This window comes from Ursus maritimus, unplaced genomic scaffold (assembly GCF_017311325.1).
Source record: "Ursus maritimus isolate PB19 unplaced genomic scaffold, ASM1731132v1 scaffold_5, whole genome shotgun sequence".
NCBI lineage: Eukaryota > Metazoa > Chordata > Mammalia > Carnivora > Ursidae > Ursus > Ursus maritimus.
In genome coordinates this window covers 48,630,559-48,648,799 of record NW_024426663.1, presented here as the reverse complement: position 1 = coordinate 48,648,799, position 18,241 = coordinate 48,630,559, and the positions used below count along the sequence as shown (strand labels likewise).

The 18,241-nt window shown below is 37.9% G+C and overlaps 1 protein-coding gene across 4 annotated transcripts in view; it reads right to left on the bottom strand.

Annotated features, from left to right (window-relative positions):
- LARS1 (leucyl-tRNA synthetase 1) overlaps positions 1-18,241 on the bottom strand; it is a 68,001-nt gene that overhangs the window by 37,718 nt on the left and 12,042 nt on the right. For 3 of the 4 annotated variants that reach the window (XM_040622272.1, XM_008691436.2, XM_040622273.1), the window contains 10 exons: positions 16,926-17,063; positions 13,306-13,467; positions 12,631-12,743; positions 11,749-11,812; positions 9,655-9,722; positions 9,333-9,558; positions 6,485-6,572; positions 6,322-6,398; positions 2,924-2,977; positions 2,003-2,143 (listed from right to left, as the gene is read on the bottom strand). In XM_040622272.1, coding sequence (XP_040478206.1) covers positions 2,003-2,143; positions 2,924-2,977; positions 6,322-6,398; positions 6,485-6,572; positions 9,333-9,558; positions 9,655-9,722; positions 11,749-11,812; positions 12,631-12,743; positions 13,306-13,467; positions 16,926-17,063 — 1,131 coding nt within the window. The remainder of the gene's footprint in view (positions 1-2,002; positions 2,144-2,923; positions 2,978-6,321; positions 6,399-6,484; positions 6,573-9,332; positions 9,559-9,654; positions 9,723-11,748; positions 11,813-12,630; positions 12,744-13,305; positions 13,468-16,925; positions 17,064-18,241) is intronic. The other variant, XM_040622274.1, reaches the window with a different exon arrangement.

The window sequence follows — 18,241 nt, the reverse complement described above, 5'->3', positions numbered from 1 at the left end:
CAGGAAGGCCTGTTTTTCAACTCTACCTTTTAGGTAGTGAGGAAATTTAATTCTAGGTCTAAGTATTTGCTTGCTCATTGTTGTCACAGATCTAAGCCACACAATCCCCTTCCAGCTGACGTTCTGATCTTCAGCTATGTGACTGCTGTTTCTCTCTGAAATAGCTTCTATCTTTTTTTTTTTTTAGATTTTATTTATTTATTCGACAGAGATAGAGACAGCCAGCGAGAGAGGGAACACAAGCAGGGGGAGTGGGACAGGAAGAAGCAGGCTCCCAGCAGAGGAGATTGATGTGGGGCTCGATCCCAGAACGCCGGGATCACGCCCTGAGCCAAAGGCAGACGCCCAACAACTGTGCTACCCAGGCGCCCCTGAAATAGCTTCTATCTTAAATGGAAAAGACACAAGTTCTTTTTTGACTTTCCAACCGTCTAACATGCCAAAATGCTTTATATCTATTTAATTCATCATTATGAAATTATACTTATTGATCATTATGGCACAGTGGTTAAGAGCACAAATCCTAGGGGAACCTGGGTGGCTCAATCAGTTGAGTCTGACTCTTGATTTTGGCACAGGTCATGATCTCAGGGTTGTGAGACTCAGCCCCACCTCGGGCTTAAGATTCTCTCTCTCCCTCTGTTCCTCCCCCCACCCTGCTTACACACACCCGCACTCACTCTCTCTCAAATAAATAAATAAGCAAGCAGGCACAAATCCTAGAGCCAAGCTGCCCAGTGTGAGTACCAGTTCTGCCAATGGCTATCTATCTGACTGATCTTAGGTAAATTACTTAATATCTTAGTACCTCAATCCTCATCTGTAAAATGGAATAGCGCCTACTTCACAAGGTTATTTTGAGATTTAAATAAGTTAACATGTAAGTACTATATAAGTGGTGGCTTTTATTATCACCCAAAAAGTATAAGTCACTTAAAAAAAGACATATAACCAATTATGATTACCTAGAAAAATGAGAGTAAAGGTAAAAATAAAGAATTCTCATTCATTGCTTTAAAAATCTTCATTTCAACCTCAAGTCACTAGTAACTTGGCTGGATTTTTACTTTCTCTAGCTTAGTCTTCTTTCCACGGAAATGTAAGCCACATTAACATATGCACAATTAAGGAGAAAAGAGAGGTTCAAAACATGTTTTTTGTGCTCACCTGACATTTAGTACGCATTAATAAGTAAATTAATGAACTGAATAAAAACGCTAATTTAAAATATGAACTCCTCGGGGCGCCTGGGTGGCTCAGTCGTTAGGCGTCTGCCTTCGGCTCAGGGCGTGATCCCAGCGTTGTGGGATCGAGCCCCACATCGGGCTCCTCTACTCAGAGCCTGCTTCTTCCTCTCCCACTCCCCCTGCCTGTGTTCCCTCTCTCGCTGGCTGTCTCTCTATCAAATGAATAAATGGAATATTTAAAAAAATAAATAAATAAAAAATAAAATATGAATTCCTCGATTAAAGGAGCAAAAGAAGGAACCAGGTATTGCCCATGCAATAAATCCATGGAATTTATTGCAAAATAATATGAACTAACTTTAAATAATCTTCTCAGTAAACTCATTTTTTAGATATTCTTAGAGGACACAAAAATATAATTTCTGTAAATGCTATCAGATAAAAAATAGATTGAAAAAAGAAATCTGGAGGGGGCTCCTGGGTGGCTGTCATTAAGTGTCTGCCTTCAGCTCAGATCATGATCACAGGGTCCCAGGATCGAGCCCCAAGTTGGGCTCCCTGCTCAGAGGGGAGCCTGCTTCTCCCTCTCCCTCCGCCCCTCCCACTGCTTGTGCTGTGTCTCTCCTCTCTTTTTCAAATACATAAATAAAATCTTTAAATAAATAATAATAAAAAAAGAAATCTGGAAACAGAAGAACATAGTCTCATATTAATCTCTCTCAAATCAGTATATATTTGAAACTATACTGAATTTTTCTATTTTTTTCCTAATCATTGAAAAAATTACAGAGCACAACTAAAAAATTATTACTTACACCATCATAAAACCCTTTTAGATATAACTTCTCCTTTGCTTCTGCAAGTTTTTCTCGGTCATTCTGGCTTTGAACTTTCAAATCATCACAAATGGTTACAGCAGAAAGATTTCCAAAACCTGGGATTTCAATGATTGGCACCTGTAAAGAACAGCAATGTCAGGAAGTTATTCACACTGAATGAACACAAAAACAGCTCCATGGGGCATAATCCTCTTGCCTCTACTGTTCAATGAAGTCATTTCAGATTTTATGTATCATTACAGAAGCACCACACATCAGGCAATCACAGTGACTAACATCCAGATGTGAATTTGTCTTTCTACTCTCCTCCAAAGGAACTACATAAGTTCTCTACACCAACCCCCAAATTGTCCTCCCTCACTACAGAAAACACCTTCTCCAGCTCACAACCCTACACTAGCATAGAATTACTAAATAATAAATTGTGAAACTAGGAAAATGATGTAAACAATTAAATTTTATGGATGGTCTTATTTCTGGTTTATGATAAGTCTTCCAGATTCTTCATGAAAGTTATTTGCTAGTGATTAAAATTTTTTTCTTCTCCAGGCACTAATATGAAAACATAAGCATTCACGACTAATATGGCAAAACTCTGTCTTTAGAAGCTTGGAAACAGGCCACAGTGGCAAAATAAGCGACTACAAAATTGGTGATGCTAAGAAAGTCGTTTGTTCCAGAATTACAGGTGCCGAGTGCTAAGAAAATGCTTATTGTTGGTCTCTCACTCTCAACTGCCATAGCAGATATCAAATAAAGTAAGTAAACTCTTATGCAAGCTCCCTCTCATTTTTTTATATTCACCAATTATTCAATTTTGTTACAAGGAAAATGTTAGCTCTTTTTTTCACTGATAAAGAGATGGGTGTGAATATTCTGAGTCACCTAAGTACTCACCGGCTCAAATGGCAAGACCATGTCATCTCTAATTCCATACTTTGCTCGTAAGGCCTACAAAAAAATTTTGCAAATTAACACTCATGATCAGCATTAGTGGCATTATCATTGACAGAACCAACACCAAAACTTTTTAAAATTATTTGTTCTCCGCTCCATACAGAGAATTTTTTAAATTTTACAAAATATCTCAAGAACGGACCTATGACTTTTGAAAACTCAACTGTTTAAGTTAAGAGTGAATGGCTTAAATGATGAAATAGTAAGCCAAAAGTAAAAATTTACACATACACTCACACACACCCCAATGAAAATGAGGTTCATTTACTAGGTTGCAATGAAAATGTGAGTATCAGAAAACTTTTTTTAAAGTTTTATGAAACCCATCAAAACAGATTTAAAAAGAAAAATCACATGATCCTATCAACAGATGCAAGAAAAGCATTTGACAAAATCCAACACTCAGTCATGATAAAAACTCCTAGGGGCGCCTGGGTGGCTCAGGTGGTGAAGCGTCTGCCTTTGGCTCAGGTCGTGGTCCCAGGGTCCTGAGATCAAGCCCTGCATTGGGCTCCCTGCTCGGCGGGAAACCTGCTTCTCCCTCCTCCACTTCCCCTGCTTGGGTTCCCTCTCTCGCTGTCAAATAAATAAATAAAAATCTTAAAAAAAAAACAAAAACAAAAACTCCTAATAAACAGGAACAGATGCAGACCTTCTAAACTTGATAAAGACTATCTACAAAAAACCAACAACTAACATCATACTTAATGATGAGAAACTCAAAGCTTTCCCACTAAGATCAGGTATGAGGCAAGGACGTCCCCTCTCACCGCTTCTTTTCAGTATCATTCTGAATGTCCTTGTTAATGCAGTAAGGGAAGAAGGGTATACAGATTGGGAAGGGCAACATAAAACTGTCTTTGTTCACAGATGAAATGAACATCTGTAGAAAATCCAAAAGAATCAAGGAAAAAAACTCCTGGAACTAATAAACTATTACAGCAAGGTTGCAGGATAGTTAATTATACAAAAGTTAACTGCATTCCAATGTACTAAGAATGAACAAGGGGAATTCAAAATTAAAAACATAATACCATTTATATGAGCACCTCCCCCCAAAGTCAAATACTTAGGTACAGAAGTAAAAAAACATACATAAGATCTATATGAGAAAAACTACAAAACTCTGTGAACAGAATCAAAAAACTAAATAAATGGACAGATACTTCATGTTCATGGACTGGAAGATTCAGTACTGTGAAGAGGTCAATTCTTCACAACTTATCTACAGATTCAATGCAATCTCAACTGAAATCCCATCAAGTTATTTTATGAATATCAACAAATTGATTGCAAAGTTTATACGGAGAGGCAAAAGACCCAAAATAATCAACTCAATATTGAAGAACGAAGTTGGCTTCTGGCTTCAAGACTTCCTATAAAGTTACAGTAATCAATACAGTGTGGTACTAAAAGAAGAGACAAATAGTTCAGTGGAACAACACAGAGAGGCCAGAAATAGACCCCAAAAATATAGTCAACCGATCTTTGACAAAGGAGCAAAGGCAATACAGTAATTCAAAGACCGTTTTTTCAACAAATGTTATTGGTACAACTGGACTGGTACAACTGCAAAAAAAAAAAATGAATCTAGACACAGACCTTACATTGCCACAAAAATGAACTCAAAATGGATCACAGACCTAAATGTAAAACACAAAACTATGAAATTCCTAGAAGATAACGTAGGTGAAAACTTAAATGACCACGGGTATGGTGGTGCCTTTTTAGATACAACATCAAAGACACAATCCATGCAAGAAATAATAAGCTGAACATCATTAAAATCAAAAACTGCTCTGCAAAAGACAGGATCGGGAATTAAAAGACAAGCCAAAGATCATGAAAAAATATTTGCAAAAGACACATCTGATAAAGGACTATTATCCAAAATATACAAAGAATTCTCAAAACTGAGTTATAAGGAAAAAAACAATCTGGGTCACCTGAGTGGCTCAGTCGGTTAAGCGTCTGCCTTAGTTCCAGCTCAGGTCACGATCTCAGGGTCCTGGGATCAAGCCCACATCAGGCTCCTGCTCAGTGGAGACTCTGCTTCTCCTCACTCTCTGCTCCCCCACTCGTGTGTGTGTGTGTGTGTGTGTGTGTGTGTGTGCGCGCGCGCGCGCTTGCGCACGCCGGTGTGAATGGCAACCTGATTTTTTAATGAGCCAAAGACTTTAACAGATGCGCCGCAATAAAAGAAGATACATAGCTGGCAAATAAGCAAATGAAAGGACCACATCATGTCATCAGGAAAATGCAAATTAAAACAACAAAGAGATATCACTACACACCTATTACAATGGCCAAAATCTGGCTCAATGACACCACCAGATGCTAGTGAGGATGTGGAGCAACAAGAACTCTTATACACTGCTGGTGGGAATGCGAAATAGTACAGCCACTTTGAAAGACAGCTTGGTGGCTCTTTCAAAACCAAACATATTCTTACCATAGGACCCAGCAATCACACTCCTTGGTATTTACCCAAAGGAGCTGAAAACTTATGTCTACACAAAAACCGGCATACGGATGTATACAGCAGCTTTATCCATAATCACCAGTGCTTATTAGCAACCAAGAGTTCCTTCAGGAAGTGAATGGATGAACTGTGGTACATCCAGGTAGCAGAATTTTATTCAGCGCTAAAAAGAAAATGAGCAATCAAGCTATGAAAAGACACAGAGAAATTTTAGATGCATATGAGTAGTTGAAAGAAGCCAATCTGAGAAATCTACATACTGTATGATTCCAACTATATGACATTCCAGAAAAGGTAAACTGTGGAGACAGTAAAAAGATCGGTGATTGCCAGGGGTCACAGGGGAGAGAGATGAACAGAAAGAGCACACAGGATTTTTAGGGCAATGGAGATACTCTATGATATTATAATGATGAATCTGTGTCATCATACAGTCGCCCAAACCCAAAGAATATACACCACCAAGAGTGAACCCTAAGGTAAACTATGGACTTTGAGGGATTATAATGTGTCAATGCAGATTCATCATGGTAACAAATGTACCCCTCTGGTGGGGATTTTAATAATGGAGGAGACTGTGCACGTGTGAAGGCAGGGAGTATATGGGAAATCTCTGTACCTTCCTCTCCATTTTACTGTAAACCTAAAACTGCTCTAAAAGTCTTTTAAAAAAAGATTCTATGAAATATTATACTTAAAATTCAAAACAAAGGAAAATATATAAACATCAAGAAATAAGGCAGAGGGTAATAGTTCAAAGATATATGATAGCTTTTTAGTCTAATTTCACAGTTAGTTCACTGGTACCTAATTAGATGATAAAGAAGAAACAAGAACATGAAACTCGGATACCCACTTGCTTTTTCTTCAGATCTCTGAGGGCAGCAAAATCATCAGGAGAGTCAGAAGGAACACTTGTGACCACACCAGTGCCTTATAAAAGAAAGTGTGGAATTAATTAATACAATCAGAATGCAGTTATCAAATTATTTCTAGAAAAAAAGAAAGAAACTCTTTACCTTTATCCTCTTTTATGGTGAGCATTGGAAGAACATAGATCACCTTATTAGATGTTAAAGGTGCAGAAAGGGATGCACCAAGAATTTCCTGTGCAACAAAAAAAAATCAGCATGAAGGTGAAAAAACTTTTTAACCATTAAAATTTAAAACAGTGTTAATATTTTTAAGCCCTGAGAAGTTAGTATTCAAAAAATATATGAAGTAAAACAGAACATCTTCTTTTATACATAATTATTAGTTATAAATAATTATGATATCCAAATGAGATGTGGTAAGGTTGTGAGGAAATCAGTACACTAATACATACATCGCTTGTGACAGTGTACTTCTTGAGGAAAACAATATTGGAACCATAGCTCAAGAGACACAAAAATGTTCCCACAACCTGGACCCAGCAATCCAATCCTAGGGATTTACCTCAAAGGAAAAAATAACTTTTTTTCTTTGAGAAGTCTGCCCAATGCTGTGTTAACTACAACAGCAAGATCTGGAGACAGCTAAAACTTCAAAGGATAGAAAAATTATTTAACAAAATATGAGATATCAACAAAATAAAATACTGTATATCCATTTAAGACAATGATTACAAAGAAGAACTAAACGAAAAGGATATAACCAGTTTCTCTTAAAAAAAAAAAAAATCCGAAGATTCAACAATACTGAACCCATACTCTCGGAAAGGCAACGAAGAGTTTGCAGCTGCTTGTTGAGCCAAGGAATACACTTTGCAATTCCACAGTTCCCACCCATCCGCTTTATTCGTAAAGAAGCTACTTTTATAGTCACATGGGTGAAGGCTAAATAACATAACAGTCTTAAGGGCTGAAAGCTATTTTTTAATTTATACCACGCACTCCAGAATCTGCTCAAATTTACGTGGAAAGAAACTGCATTAGGAACAGAAAAAAATCTGTGTTATTCACACAATTCCTAAAAATGTCTCAAACAGAACTTCAACATCAGGAACTAATGAGATGCGGCAGCACTGCTTATCAGAGAAAAAGACAGGAAACTATTCAAATATCCATTATAGAGAATGGTTAAATAAGCTGTGGTAGAGCCAAACAATGGAATACTATGTGGCTGTAAAACAGAAGATACAAGGAAGCTCTGCGCTGATTAAGGCAAATACCAAGACATAATTAAATAAAAAAGCAAGACGCAGAACAATGTGATAAAGTATACTGCCATTTGTATATTAAAAAGAGGGAAGGGTGCCTGGGTGGCTCAGCTGGTTAAGCATCTGACTCTTGATTTTGGCTCAGATCATGATGTCAGGGGAGTGGGATTAAGCCCCAAGTCAGGCTCTGCACTCAACAGGGTATCTGCTTGAGATTCTCTCTCTCTCTCTCTCTCTCCCTCTGCCTCTGCCCCCTGCTTGTGCATACACTCTCTCTCTCTCAAGTAAATAAAATCTTTATAATAAAAAGAGGGAGAAAGAACATACAGGCACTTGCTTGTTCATATGTGAAATATTTCTGGAAGGACATATAAAACAGTGATTTTAGTGAATGCCTACGGAAGGGGAAACTGAGTGACTAAGGATATATTTTGTATCTTTCTGGCTTTCCAATTTTGAGTCCTATGAATGTGTAAAAATTAAGTCCAAAAGTGAGTTTACAAAATAAGCAAGAAATAAAAGTTCAATTCAAAAGAAGAACTAAGATAGTATTCTATCAACTTTCCCTTTTAAAATGCTATTTATTGGGGCGCCTGGGTGGCTCAGTTGGTTAAGCGTCTGACTCTTGGTTTTGGTTCAGGTCATGATCTCAGGGACATGAGATCGAGCCCCACATCAGGTGCTGCTCAGCACTGAGTCTGCTTGAGATTCTCTCTCTCCTTCTCCCTTTGCCTCTCCTGCTCATGCTTTCTCTCTCTCTCAAATAAATAAAACCTTTTTTAAAAAATAAATAAATAAATGTTAGTTATTAAGATACCTAAGACCAGCATTTACCAAAGGGAATATAATATACTCTGAAATACCAGTAAGTAAATAAAATGTAAGGCTAAAAGCTACATAATCATCCAGATTTAGTTACTATCAACCAAGATTCTTCAGAAAAAAAATGGCTGCAATTCTATACCAGGAATGCAGGTAATCATCTTCTACTGCAGCTGTTAAATCTTTTGGGGAGCACTGTCTCTATTCTTCAACCAGATACTTACTAAACTGAAACATAAGACTCAAAAATTCCATGGTCATATAGTCACACAATGAATACTGCACAGCAATAAGAACAAAACCACTGCTACACACATGTATGAATTTCAAAGACATAATTTGAGCAAAACAAGCCAGACACAAAGTACAGATTATATAATTCTGTATATAATTGGTGACTTATATCAGAGCAGTGGTTACCTTTGCAGGAGAGGGGTGAGTACTAACTGCAAGATGGACAAGAGAGCACTTTCTAGACTACTAGAACTGTTCTATACCTTGATTTGGGTGGTGCTTGCATGAGTGTACACACGTATAAAAATGCACCAAAATACAAACTTCAGAATTTACAGGGGCGCCTGGGTGGCTCAGTCGTTAAGCATCTGCCTTCGGCTCAGGTCATGATCCCAGAGTCCTGGGATCGAGCCCTGCATTGGGCTCCCTGCTCAGTGGGAAGCCTGCTTTTCCCTCTCCCACTCCCCCTGCTGTGTTCCCTCTCTCGCTGGCTGTCTCCCTGTCAAATAAATACATAAAAATCTTTAAAAAAAAAAAAAAGAATTTACACACTGCATTGTATATATAACTCAATTAAAAAGATTTTTTTCAATGTTCTTTCCTCAATTGTTATGGTTAAAATTTTCCTCTAAATTTAAGCACTAAAACAAAAAATCTGCTACCCAACTCACCTCTCCCATTAATTCCTTAACAACAGGCACCACTCCATTGTGTTTGGTAAAGCCCTGGTATGACATATTCCTGGCAGCTCTTTGGGTGCAGATGAATATATCACCATTCCCCGTCTCAAATCCAATGTACTTCATATCAGGGCGAACCCAACAGTTGGTCTGTCCAAACATGGTCTCAGGTCTGAGAGTAGCAGCTACCAAGAAGATATTTTTCCCTTTCAGGCCACTAAGAAGAAAAAATATGTTAATGCAAAAAAAGGTGGTGGATTCAATCACATCTGTTATTCCAAAAAGAGAAAGCAGTAACTCTTTAGCAACCTACCTTAATTTGGATGGGTACGGCTCAAGCACTTTCAACTTGATTAAAGTATATTCCTGAGGTCCCACGCCCTAAACAATCAAACAGAACAAAAATTTGAGAGGAAAACAAACTTGGATTAAACACACTAATCTATATGAGAGATCCGACTCAAATTTTTTGGATGGATTCTCACATTGTTAGAATAATTCTTTCTTCCAATGAGGAGATTGCCAGTAGGGAGATGACTATATTCACATAAAAATCTAACCTGGGGGCACCCAGGCGGTTCAGGTGGTTAAGCATCTGCTTTTGGCTCAGGTCGTAATCTCCAGGTCCTGGGATTGAGTCCCATGTTGGGCTCCCGGCTCAGTGGGGAGTCTGCTTCTCCCTCTGCTCTCCCTCTCTCTCAAATGAATAAATAAAATCTTTTAAAAATGTTAAAAAATAAAAAATAAATAAAGCTCTAATGTGAAAGACATTACTTGAAAGGGTTGCCTGGGTGGCTCAGTCAGTTAAGCAACTGCCTTCAGCTCAGGTCATGATCCCTCTGCTTCTCCCTCTCACTCTGCACCACACCGTCTCCAGCTGGTGCTCTCTTTCTCTCTCTCTCTCAAATAAATAAATAAAAATCTTCAGGGGGAAAAAAAAAAAGAAGTGACTTGAAAGACCACCCTCCCACCCCACAGCAGATCAGAACCCATAAAGGAAGCCCAGACACTACTAAGTAAAAACAGTTGGCTAAGAGCTCACTTGAGAGTGGAGGACAGGGGGAAAAAAATTAGAGTAATCACCCAAAATGGTGTTTACCAAAATGAGAGTCAGAATATGTAATCAAACAATCCCACAGAACACACATCAAAGAAATACCCTGGAGCTGGGGTCAGATGATGTGCATTCAAAACCTAGCGTAGGCCATTACTAATGGCTTGACCCAAGGGAGTCACAGTCTCTCTGAGCCTTCATTTCTTCATCTGTAAAATAACCGTACTGTGACTCACACAGGATTGTGCTGAGCAGCACATAAGACAATGAACAAGAAAATGCTTTGAAAACCTATGACATACTATTGGAATTTAGGATACTGCTGTGGTGTTGACTACATTAAAACTTAACAGAGTCAGTAAACTGGGTCTTCCAAATTCAAAATTTTTATCAACTCTCACTTCTATTAGGTAAGTCACATAATTGAAAGCTGACTTCGAAAAGTAGTCACTAGACTATAAATGCATTCAGAGATGGTAATAAAGGAAGATGCACTCATAGGGAATCCTAAGGTCAGATTCTGTCATTGTTACTGATTCACTGTGCCATGGCTTTAGGCAAATCACCCTGGCTTCACTCAAGTATTACAAGGAATAATGCTACTAATGTGTCCTACAGGAATGTAGAGTGAACTGATGTTATGCATGGCCAGAAGTACTTTGGAACTAAGCAAGCAAATACATGATCAAAGCAAGTATAAATGGAATCTGTGTACATCAGTTAGCCACATATCTCATTACCTTGCCCCATGCTCTCTTTTTTAGAGTTGTGTATTCTCCAGGCAGTGCTTCTCAAACATTAGCCTACATGTGAATCCTATTGAGAGCTTATTAGAGACGGATTTCTGGGCTCCACCCCCAGAGCTTCTGATTCAGCAATTTGGGGGTGAGGCTCAAGAATGTGCTTTTCTGGGGCGCCTGGGTGGCACAGCGGTTAAGCGTCTGCCTTCAGCTCAGGGCGTGATCCCGGCGTTGTGGGATCGAGTCCCACATCAGGCTCCTCTGCTGGGAGCCTGCTTCTTCCTCTCCCACTCCCCCTGCTTGTGTTCCCTCTCTCGCTGGCTGTCTCTATCTCTGTCAAATAAATAAATAAATAAAAATCTTTAAAAAAAAAAAAAAAAAGAATGTGCTTTTCTATCACAAGCATATGCAGCTGGTCCTAGCAATGCTCTTAGAGTAACAAGGTCCTAGACAAGACACAGACACCTACAGTGCCATTCTGCCTCCCTCTTCAGTCACCAGAATACACCTCAGCACTGGAATAAAATTATTTCTAGCTTCCTGATCTATTCTGTAAACTCTATGGCCATATTATAAAATATTATAATAGCTACTCTATGTCACAAATAATTACCTCTCCAGTTTGCCTGTCATGATCCATGCAAGGCTGTCCGTCTTTTGGAGAATAAATGGTATATCTAAAAAATAAGTAAGTGACAAATATTATTATAATATACAAGTTCTATCCTAACATATTTCTCTTTGTTGCTAATATCTTACAATATTTCTTCTAACTAAAACTTCTAACTGAACAAATGTCTACATCAATTATATATGCTTTTATGAGTAGTTGTCAGCCTAGTTATTTAATGAAACCTTTCTGTCTTCATCAAAGGTAATACCCCAGAAAAATATGCACTGACCTTGGCTTTGTGGTATGAAACAAAAGATTATGAAATATAATTTCAGTTCTGAAATACAAGTAGCTTTTAATTAATCAACAGAATCAAGGAAGAATCTTAAACAATTTATAGAAAAAAAGGATAAACTAACACATAAATAAAATTAGTTTTGTGCTTGGCTGGAAATACTGAACAGAATCTTTAGGGAGATCATAAAAGCCAACACTATGAGAGGGAGACAAACCATAACAGACTCTTAATCATAGGAAACAAACTAAGGGTTGCTGGAGAGGAGTGGGGTAGGGAGACGGGGCAACTGGGTGATGAATATTAAGGAGGGCATGTGATGTAATGAGCACTGGGTATTATATTAAAAAAAAAAAAAGCCAATATTTCTATTCTCCCTGTTTTTATTTGTCATAAACACCAAGAACCTCAGATGCATTAAAATACTGGTAAGACAAAAAAGGAAACAAATGAGACATGGGAACAAAAAGGAAAAATGTATAAAATGAGAAAGGATAATGGGAAAAAGAAGGCTATCTATCAAGCAGTGAATTACAGTGCAAGAATTATGATTTTTGCTTTATTATATTGAAGGACAACAAACTCACCGCTTCCCAAATTTTATTTTGCTTCTTTCTCTTAATGTTAGAAACTGCCACTTGACAAATGAATCATAGTAAGGATTAACATCAGTGGTGATGAAGGAACGACGCCAGTCTACCTATAGAAGAGAAAAGAAAAAGGTAATTTTTTAGAAATTTGTATAGATTCTCTGAATAAGAATTCCCACAAATCAATTATTTACTCTTCTACTCTTATTTTCCAACCTATAATTATATCAAACATTAAAAAGAAAACAATTTTCAGTTTCTATCTATTAAATACATAATATTAACTTGTGTTCATCAATTTTGAAATATACATATCCATATAGTAAGCATAAAGGAATTACAGTAAATTAAGAAAGAACACCTAAATAATACCTTTATGTATACCTAAATATATAAACTAAACTTTGGCTTCTTCATATTCTTCGAACTGAATTCCCTTCTACTAATTGCTATTAAAACATATTCCAATATAACAAATATTTGTTCCAATACAACAAATATTTAAGTACTTCACTGCTTACATCAAGGCCCATAACAATAGCAGTACTAAGTCATTAGTGCAATACAGGTGGAATATATTGTTCTAAATTAAGAGGTGGTCCAAATCTCATATAATCATAAACACAATGTGTTCTTTGTATTTTCTTAAACTACGGAGGGTAATGGACATACCTTCAAACCCATTCTCTTCAGATCCTGAATAGCCAGTGGTGGGAAATAATCAAGCCAGTGTTCTGCTTCAGAAAATTTGACTATCTCTTCATCAGACAGACCAAGGGATTTCATAATGCCCCACTGATATTTAGAAGATCCAGCTTTAGCAGCAGCTTTACTCTGAAAATAACCAGTAAAAACAAACTCCATCAAGGACCAACCAACAACTGGTTAGCAAATTCCAGGATTGCAATAATTTTAAGTGAATAATTCGATTTGGTAATTTTTTATATTCCAAAACATGCTGTTGGTATGTCAGAATACTAAAGGATCTAGATGTACTATTTTGTCTGCTAAATTTTACAGTTCAATACTAAGACTCTGATACCAGAAAAAACTAAATTGTTGGAACGATAAAAAATTATCATCAAAGATGTCAGCACCAATCTCTATTTCCTTTTTTCTAATACCATATACATCTTTTTTTAGTTATTAATAAGCACTAACAAGAGTTTTGTCTTTTCCTAATATTTACCAATATCAAAAAGGCAACCAAATGTCAGGGGTTGGAGGTGGGTAAAGGAGTTAAACTATAAAACTATAAAAACTATTAAAAAACTATAAAACTATAAAAATGGGTGGCTCAGTCGGTTAAGCGACCGACTCTTGGTTTTGGCTCGGGTGGTGATCCTGGGGTCATGTGATCGAGCTCCACATCTGGCTCCCCCTGCTCACTTGCTCGCTTTCTCTAAAACAAATAGATAAAATCGTAAAAAAAAAAAAAAAAAAAAAAAAAAAAAAGGAAGGGTGCCTGGGGGCACAGTCAGTTAAGCGTCAGAGTCCTGATTTCAACTCAGGTCATGGTCTCAGGGTCATGGGATCAAGCCCTGCATCGGGCTCCATGCTCAACAGGAGTCTGCTTGAGATGCCCCCCCACTCTCCCTCTGCCCCTCCACCCCAACCCATGCATGCATGAGTATGCACCCACGCACTCTCTCTCCCCCACTAAAATAAATAAATAAATCTTAAAAAAAAAAAAAAAAAGGGCAGGGCAAGGAATTTTAGAGGTGATAGAACTGCTCTGTATGGTACTATGATATCAGAAACGTAACTCCATGTATTTGTCAAACCAACACAACTATCTACTACAAAGAGTGAATTTTATTGTATATATACTTGTTTAAAAAATCAACCAGGATATTGGAGGAATGGAAGATGAAATGTAGACTGTGACAAATGTATCTAACAGTATTATAAATACATGATACAACCACACTTTGAAGTGGGTTAAAAAGAAAGGAGCTTTATGGGGCGCCTGGGTGGCTCAGTAAGTTCAGTGTCTGCCTTCAACTCAGGCCATGATCCCAGGGTCCTGGGATCTACCCCACACTGGGCTCTCTGCTAACCTGGGAGCCTGCTTCTCCCTCTCCTTCTGCCTGCTGCTCCCCCTGCATGTGCTCTCTCTCTGTCAAATAAGCAAATGAAATCTTTAAAAAAAAAAAAAAGAAAGAAAGAAAAAGAAAAAGAAAGGAGCTTTAGAAGTAACTTTGGGGGAAGCCTGGCTGGCTCAGTTGGTAGAACATGCGACTCTTGATCTCAGAGACCGTGACTTTGAGCCACACATTGGGTGTAGAGCTCATTCAAAAAAAAAAAAAAAAAAAGAAATAACTTTGGAAAAGAATGTGTTGACTAGCTTCTAAGGACAAATATTAGACAAAAAGCATATACAAACACTATGCTTCTGTTGGTAAAACTGTTTCTCCCAGGTGTATGGGTTAGCAATTCTGGAACTACTAGTAGACTAGGACTGAACAAATTGTATACTATAAATAATGAGAGCCAGGTTTCTCACTGTTGGAGAATGAAGTCACAAATTACCAAAGGAGAATGCTAGAATGAGGACCATGGTGCTAACATGGAGCCAGGAGTATCACTATGAGCTTTTTTTTTTTTTTAAATAAACTCTGCACCCAATGGGGGGCTCATACTCATGACCCCAACATCAAGAGTTGCATGTTCTACCAAACGAGTCAGCCAGGGGCCCTGCAGGATGAACTTTTTAAATGTATATAGAGATAGGTAAAGAAATATAGACAGGTGCATATACGTGGGTTACCAGGGTTATTATATATTTTTCCTAGCTCCTTCTACTGAGAAGGGCTACAATGAGTGTACCTAGTATTCAGAACTTAGCTTCTAAATACAATTTCTCAATAAAAGGAAACAGGATTCCTTAGAGAAGTGGTTGATTCCAGGCTATAACAGGGAAAATAAAAGATGAACCTGGAGTATGTTGGGCACTAGAAAATAATACCGTGCTTAAAAAAGAAAAGAAAAAAGATGGGGGCATGTCAGATAGACACAGGAGCCGACTGAAAAGACCCTCAATGGCCAAAACCAGAGCAAGTTGAGCAATAACAACCGCCCCATAACACCAGATAGTATTGGAGTATAACTCAAAGAATAAAATAAATATCCATGAATCCACACTGATATTTTTAAAAAGCCCGAATAAATAAGTAAATGGGGAAGAAAGGACACCTATTCCTTTTCAGAAGACTTCCAGGTAATAAATGTAGAAGGAATGAGGGAAATGGAAAATCACCATTAGAGCAATACAGTTACAACTGTTGCAGGCAAGAGCCACCGACAAATGCTAAAATTAGTGAGAAAATATTTAAAAAGATTTTATTTCCAGGGGCGCCTGGCTGGCTCAGTCACTTAAATGTCTGACTCTTGATTTCAGCTGAGGTCATGATCTCAGGGTCATGAGACTGAGCCCCACATCGGGCTCTGTGTTCAGCGGGGTGTCTGCTTGGGATTCTTTCTCTGCCTTCCCCTCTGTCCCTTCCCCGACCTGAGCCCCCGCTCTTGCTCAATCACTCTCTGTCTAAAATAAATAAAATCTTTTTTAAAAAAGAAATATTATTTCCATAACCTCAAAGTATCTCTCTCAAAATATTTATGAATCAAAGGGAAAAATGGAATCCCTACAGTAGAAAAACCTGGCGGACACCACCTAAGCCAAATGATCAAGGTTAACATCACACATAAGATATCAACATCATATACTCACTGATATTATGCCCTGAGGGGGGACACATCACCTCTCAGCCTACTCATGAGAAAGCATAGACAAACCCAAATTGAGGGACATTCTATAAATGATCTGACCAGTACTCTCCAAAAGTGTCAAAGTCATGGAAGACAAAGATGGAAGAGACTAAGGAGACGTGACAAGTAAATGCAATGTGGGATCTTGGATTGGACCTGCAAACAGAATAAGGACGTCAACGAAAAAACTGTTGAAGGTCAAATGAAGTTTGTAGTTTACTGAATAGCATTGTTAAAATGTTAATTTCTTAGTTTTGAGGACTGTACATGGTTATACAAGGGGAACTGAAGATTACGAGGGAACTCTGTTCTACCTTGCATTCCTTCTCTAAATCTAAATTATTTCAAAATAAAGTAAAAAGGGGAAAAACGCCATCAAAAAGTCAGAAAGATAATTTTTGTTTTTGTTCCTTTTTCAAAATTACTGAGCACTTTTTATGTGCCAGGTACTGGGAATACAAATATAAATTAGACAAATATAAATATAAAATTTGAACCAAAATAAACAGTATTAACCACCAAACCTTTTTCCCTTTAGCTTTATCCTTAATTATTACATCTTCTGTTTTAACATTGATTTCTTCCTCTTCTTCTTCTTCATCTGGAAAATCAGGGGGGCAACCGTAAAGCTCTATTTCTCTTTTCAACTTATCAGCACACGCCTATAACAAATACAATATTAGAGTGAAGTTCAAAATTCAAGGTAGAAACAATTTGCATTTTTTTGGTATTTCTACGGCCAACTAAAATTGACTGAGATTTTCTCCATCTATACACATGTGAATCATTATAGAAAACTCATATAATTCATGTATGTCAAAATTCAATAATTTATAAATTAGTATTTTACTTCATATATTCAGCCAGCATTTATTCAACAAAGTACTCAATGTAGTACACTATATATAGACATTAGAAGTACCAAGATATATAAAATAGTGTTATCATTTTGAATAACATAAATAATAGCATTTCTCAGTTTAAAGATTACTGTCTTCTATCTTCTATCATCACCTCAAGCCCGCAAGGCAGACAGGAAAGGCATTAAATTAAAAAACACACGGGGCGCCTGGGTGGCTAGCCAGTTAAGTGTCTGCCTTGGCTCAGGGCGTGATCGCCGGCATTATGGGATCGAGTCCCACATCAGGCTCCTCCGCTATGAGCCTGCTTCTTCCTCTCCCACTCCCCCTGCTTGTGTTCCCTCTCTCGCTGGCTGTCTCTATCTCTGTCGAATAAATAAATAAAATCTTTAAAAAAAAAAAAAAAAAAACACACGGGGGCGCCTGGGTGGCTCAGTCAGTTAAGCATCTGCCTTCGGCTCAGGTCAAGTTCCCAGGATTCTGGGATCAAGCCCCATATTGTGCTCTCCTCAGCAGGGAGCCTGCTTCTCCCTCTCCGTCTGCCCCTCCCCTTGCTCATGCTCTCCCTCTCTCTGTCTCTCTCTGACAAATAAAATCTTTTAAAAGGTAAATAAATAAATAAATTAGAAAACACACACTGAGAGATGGGGGTTTAGCTGAGGTTATACAAACTGCCGATATACGCCTTTCGACGTGATACAGCAGGAGGTTTACACCTCACCAATACAGTATTCTTGTCAGAATATTTTAATCATGAAGAAACAATCGGAAAACTCAGATGATGGGGCATTCTACAAAATAACTGGCCTAAATTCTCAAACGACATCAATGTCATGATAAACTAAAAGAAACCAAGAAGAACTGATAACAAAATCTAACGTGTGATCCACAGCACACGAACTTAAACTTCTCCAAGGGGACAATGAGACTGTGTTGAGGCAGAATGCCCTTGACCTCCAAAGACGCATGCTAAAGTACTT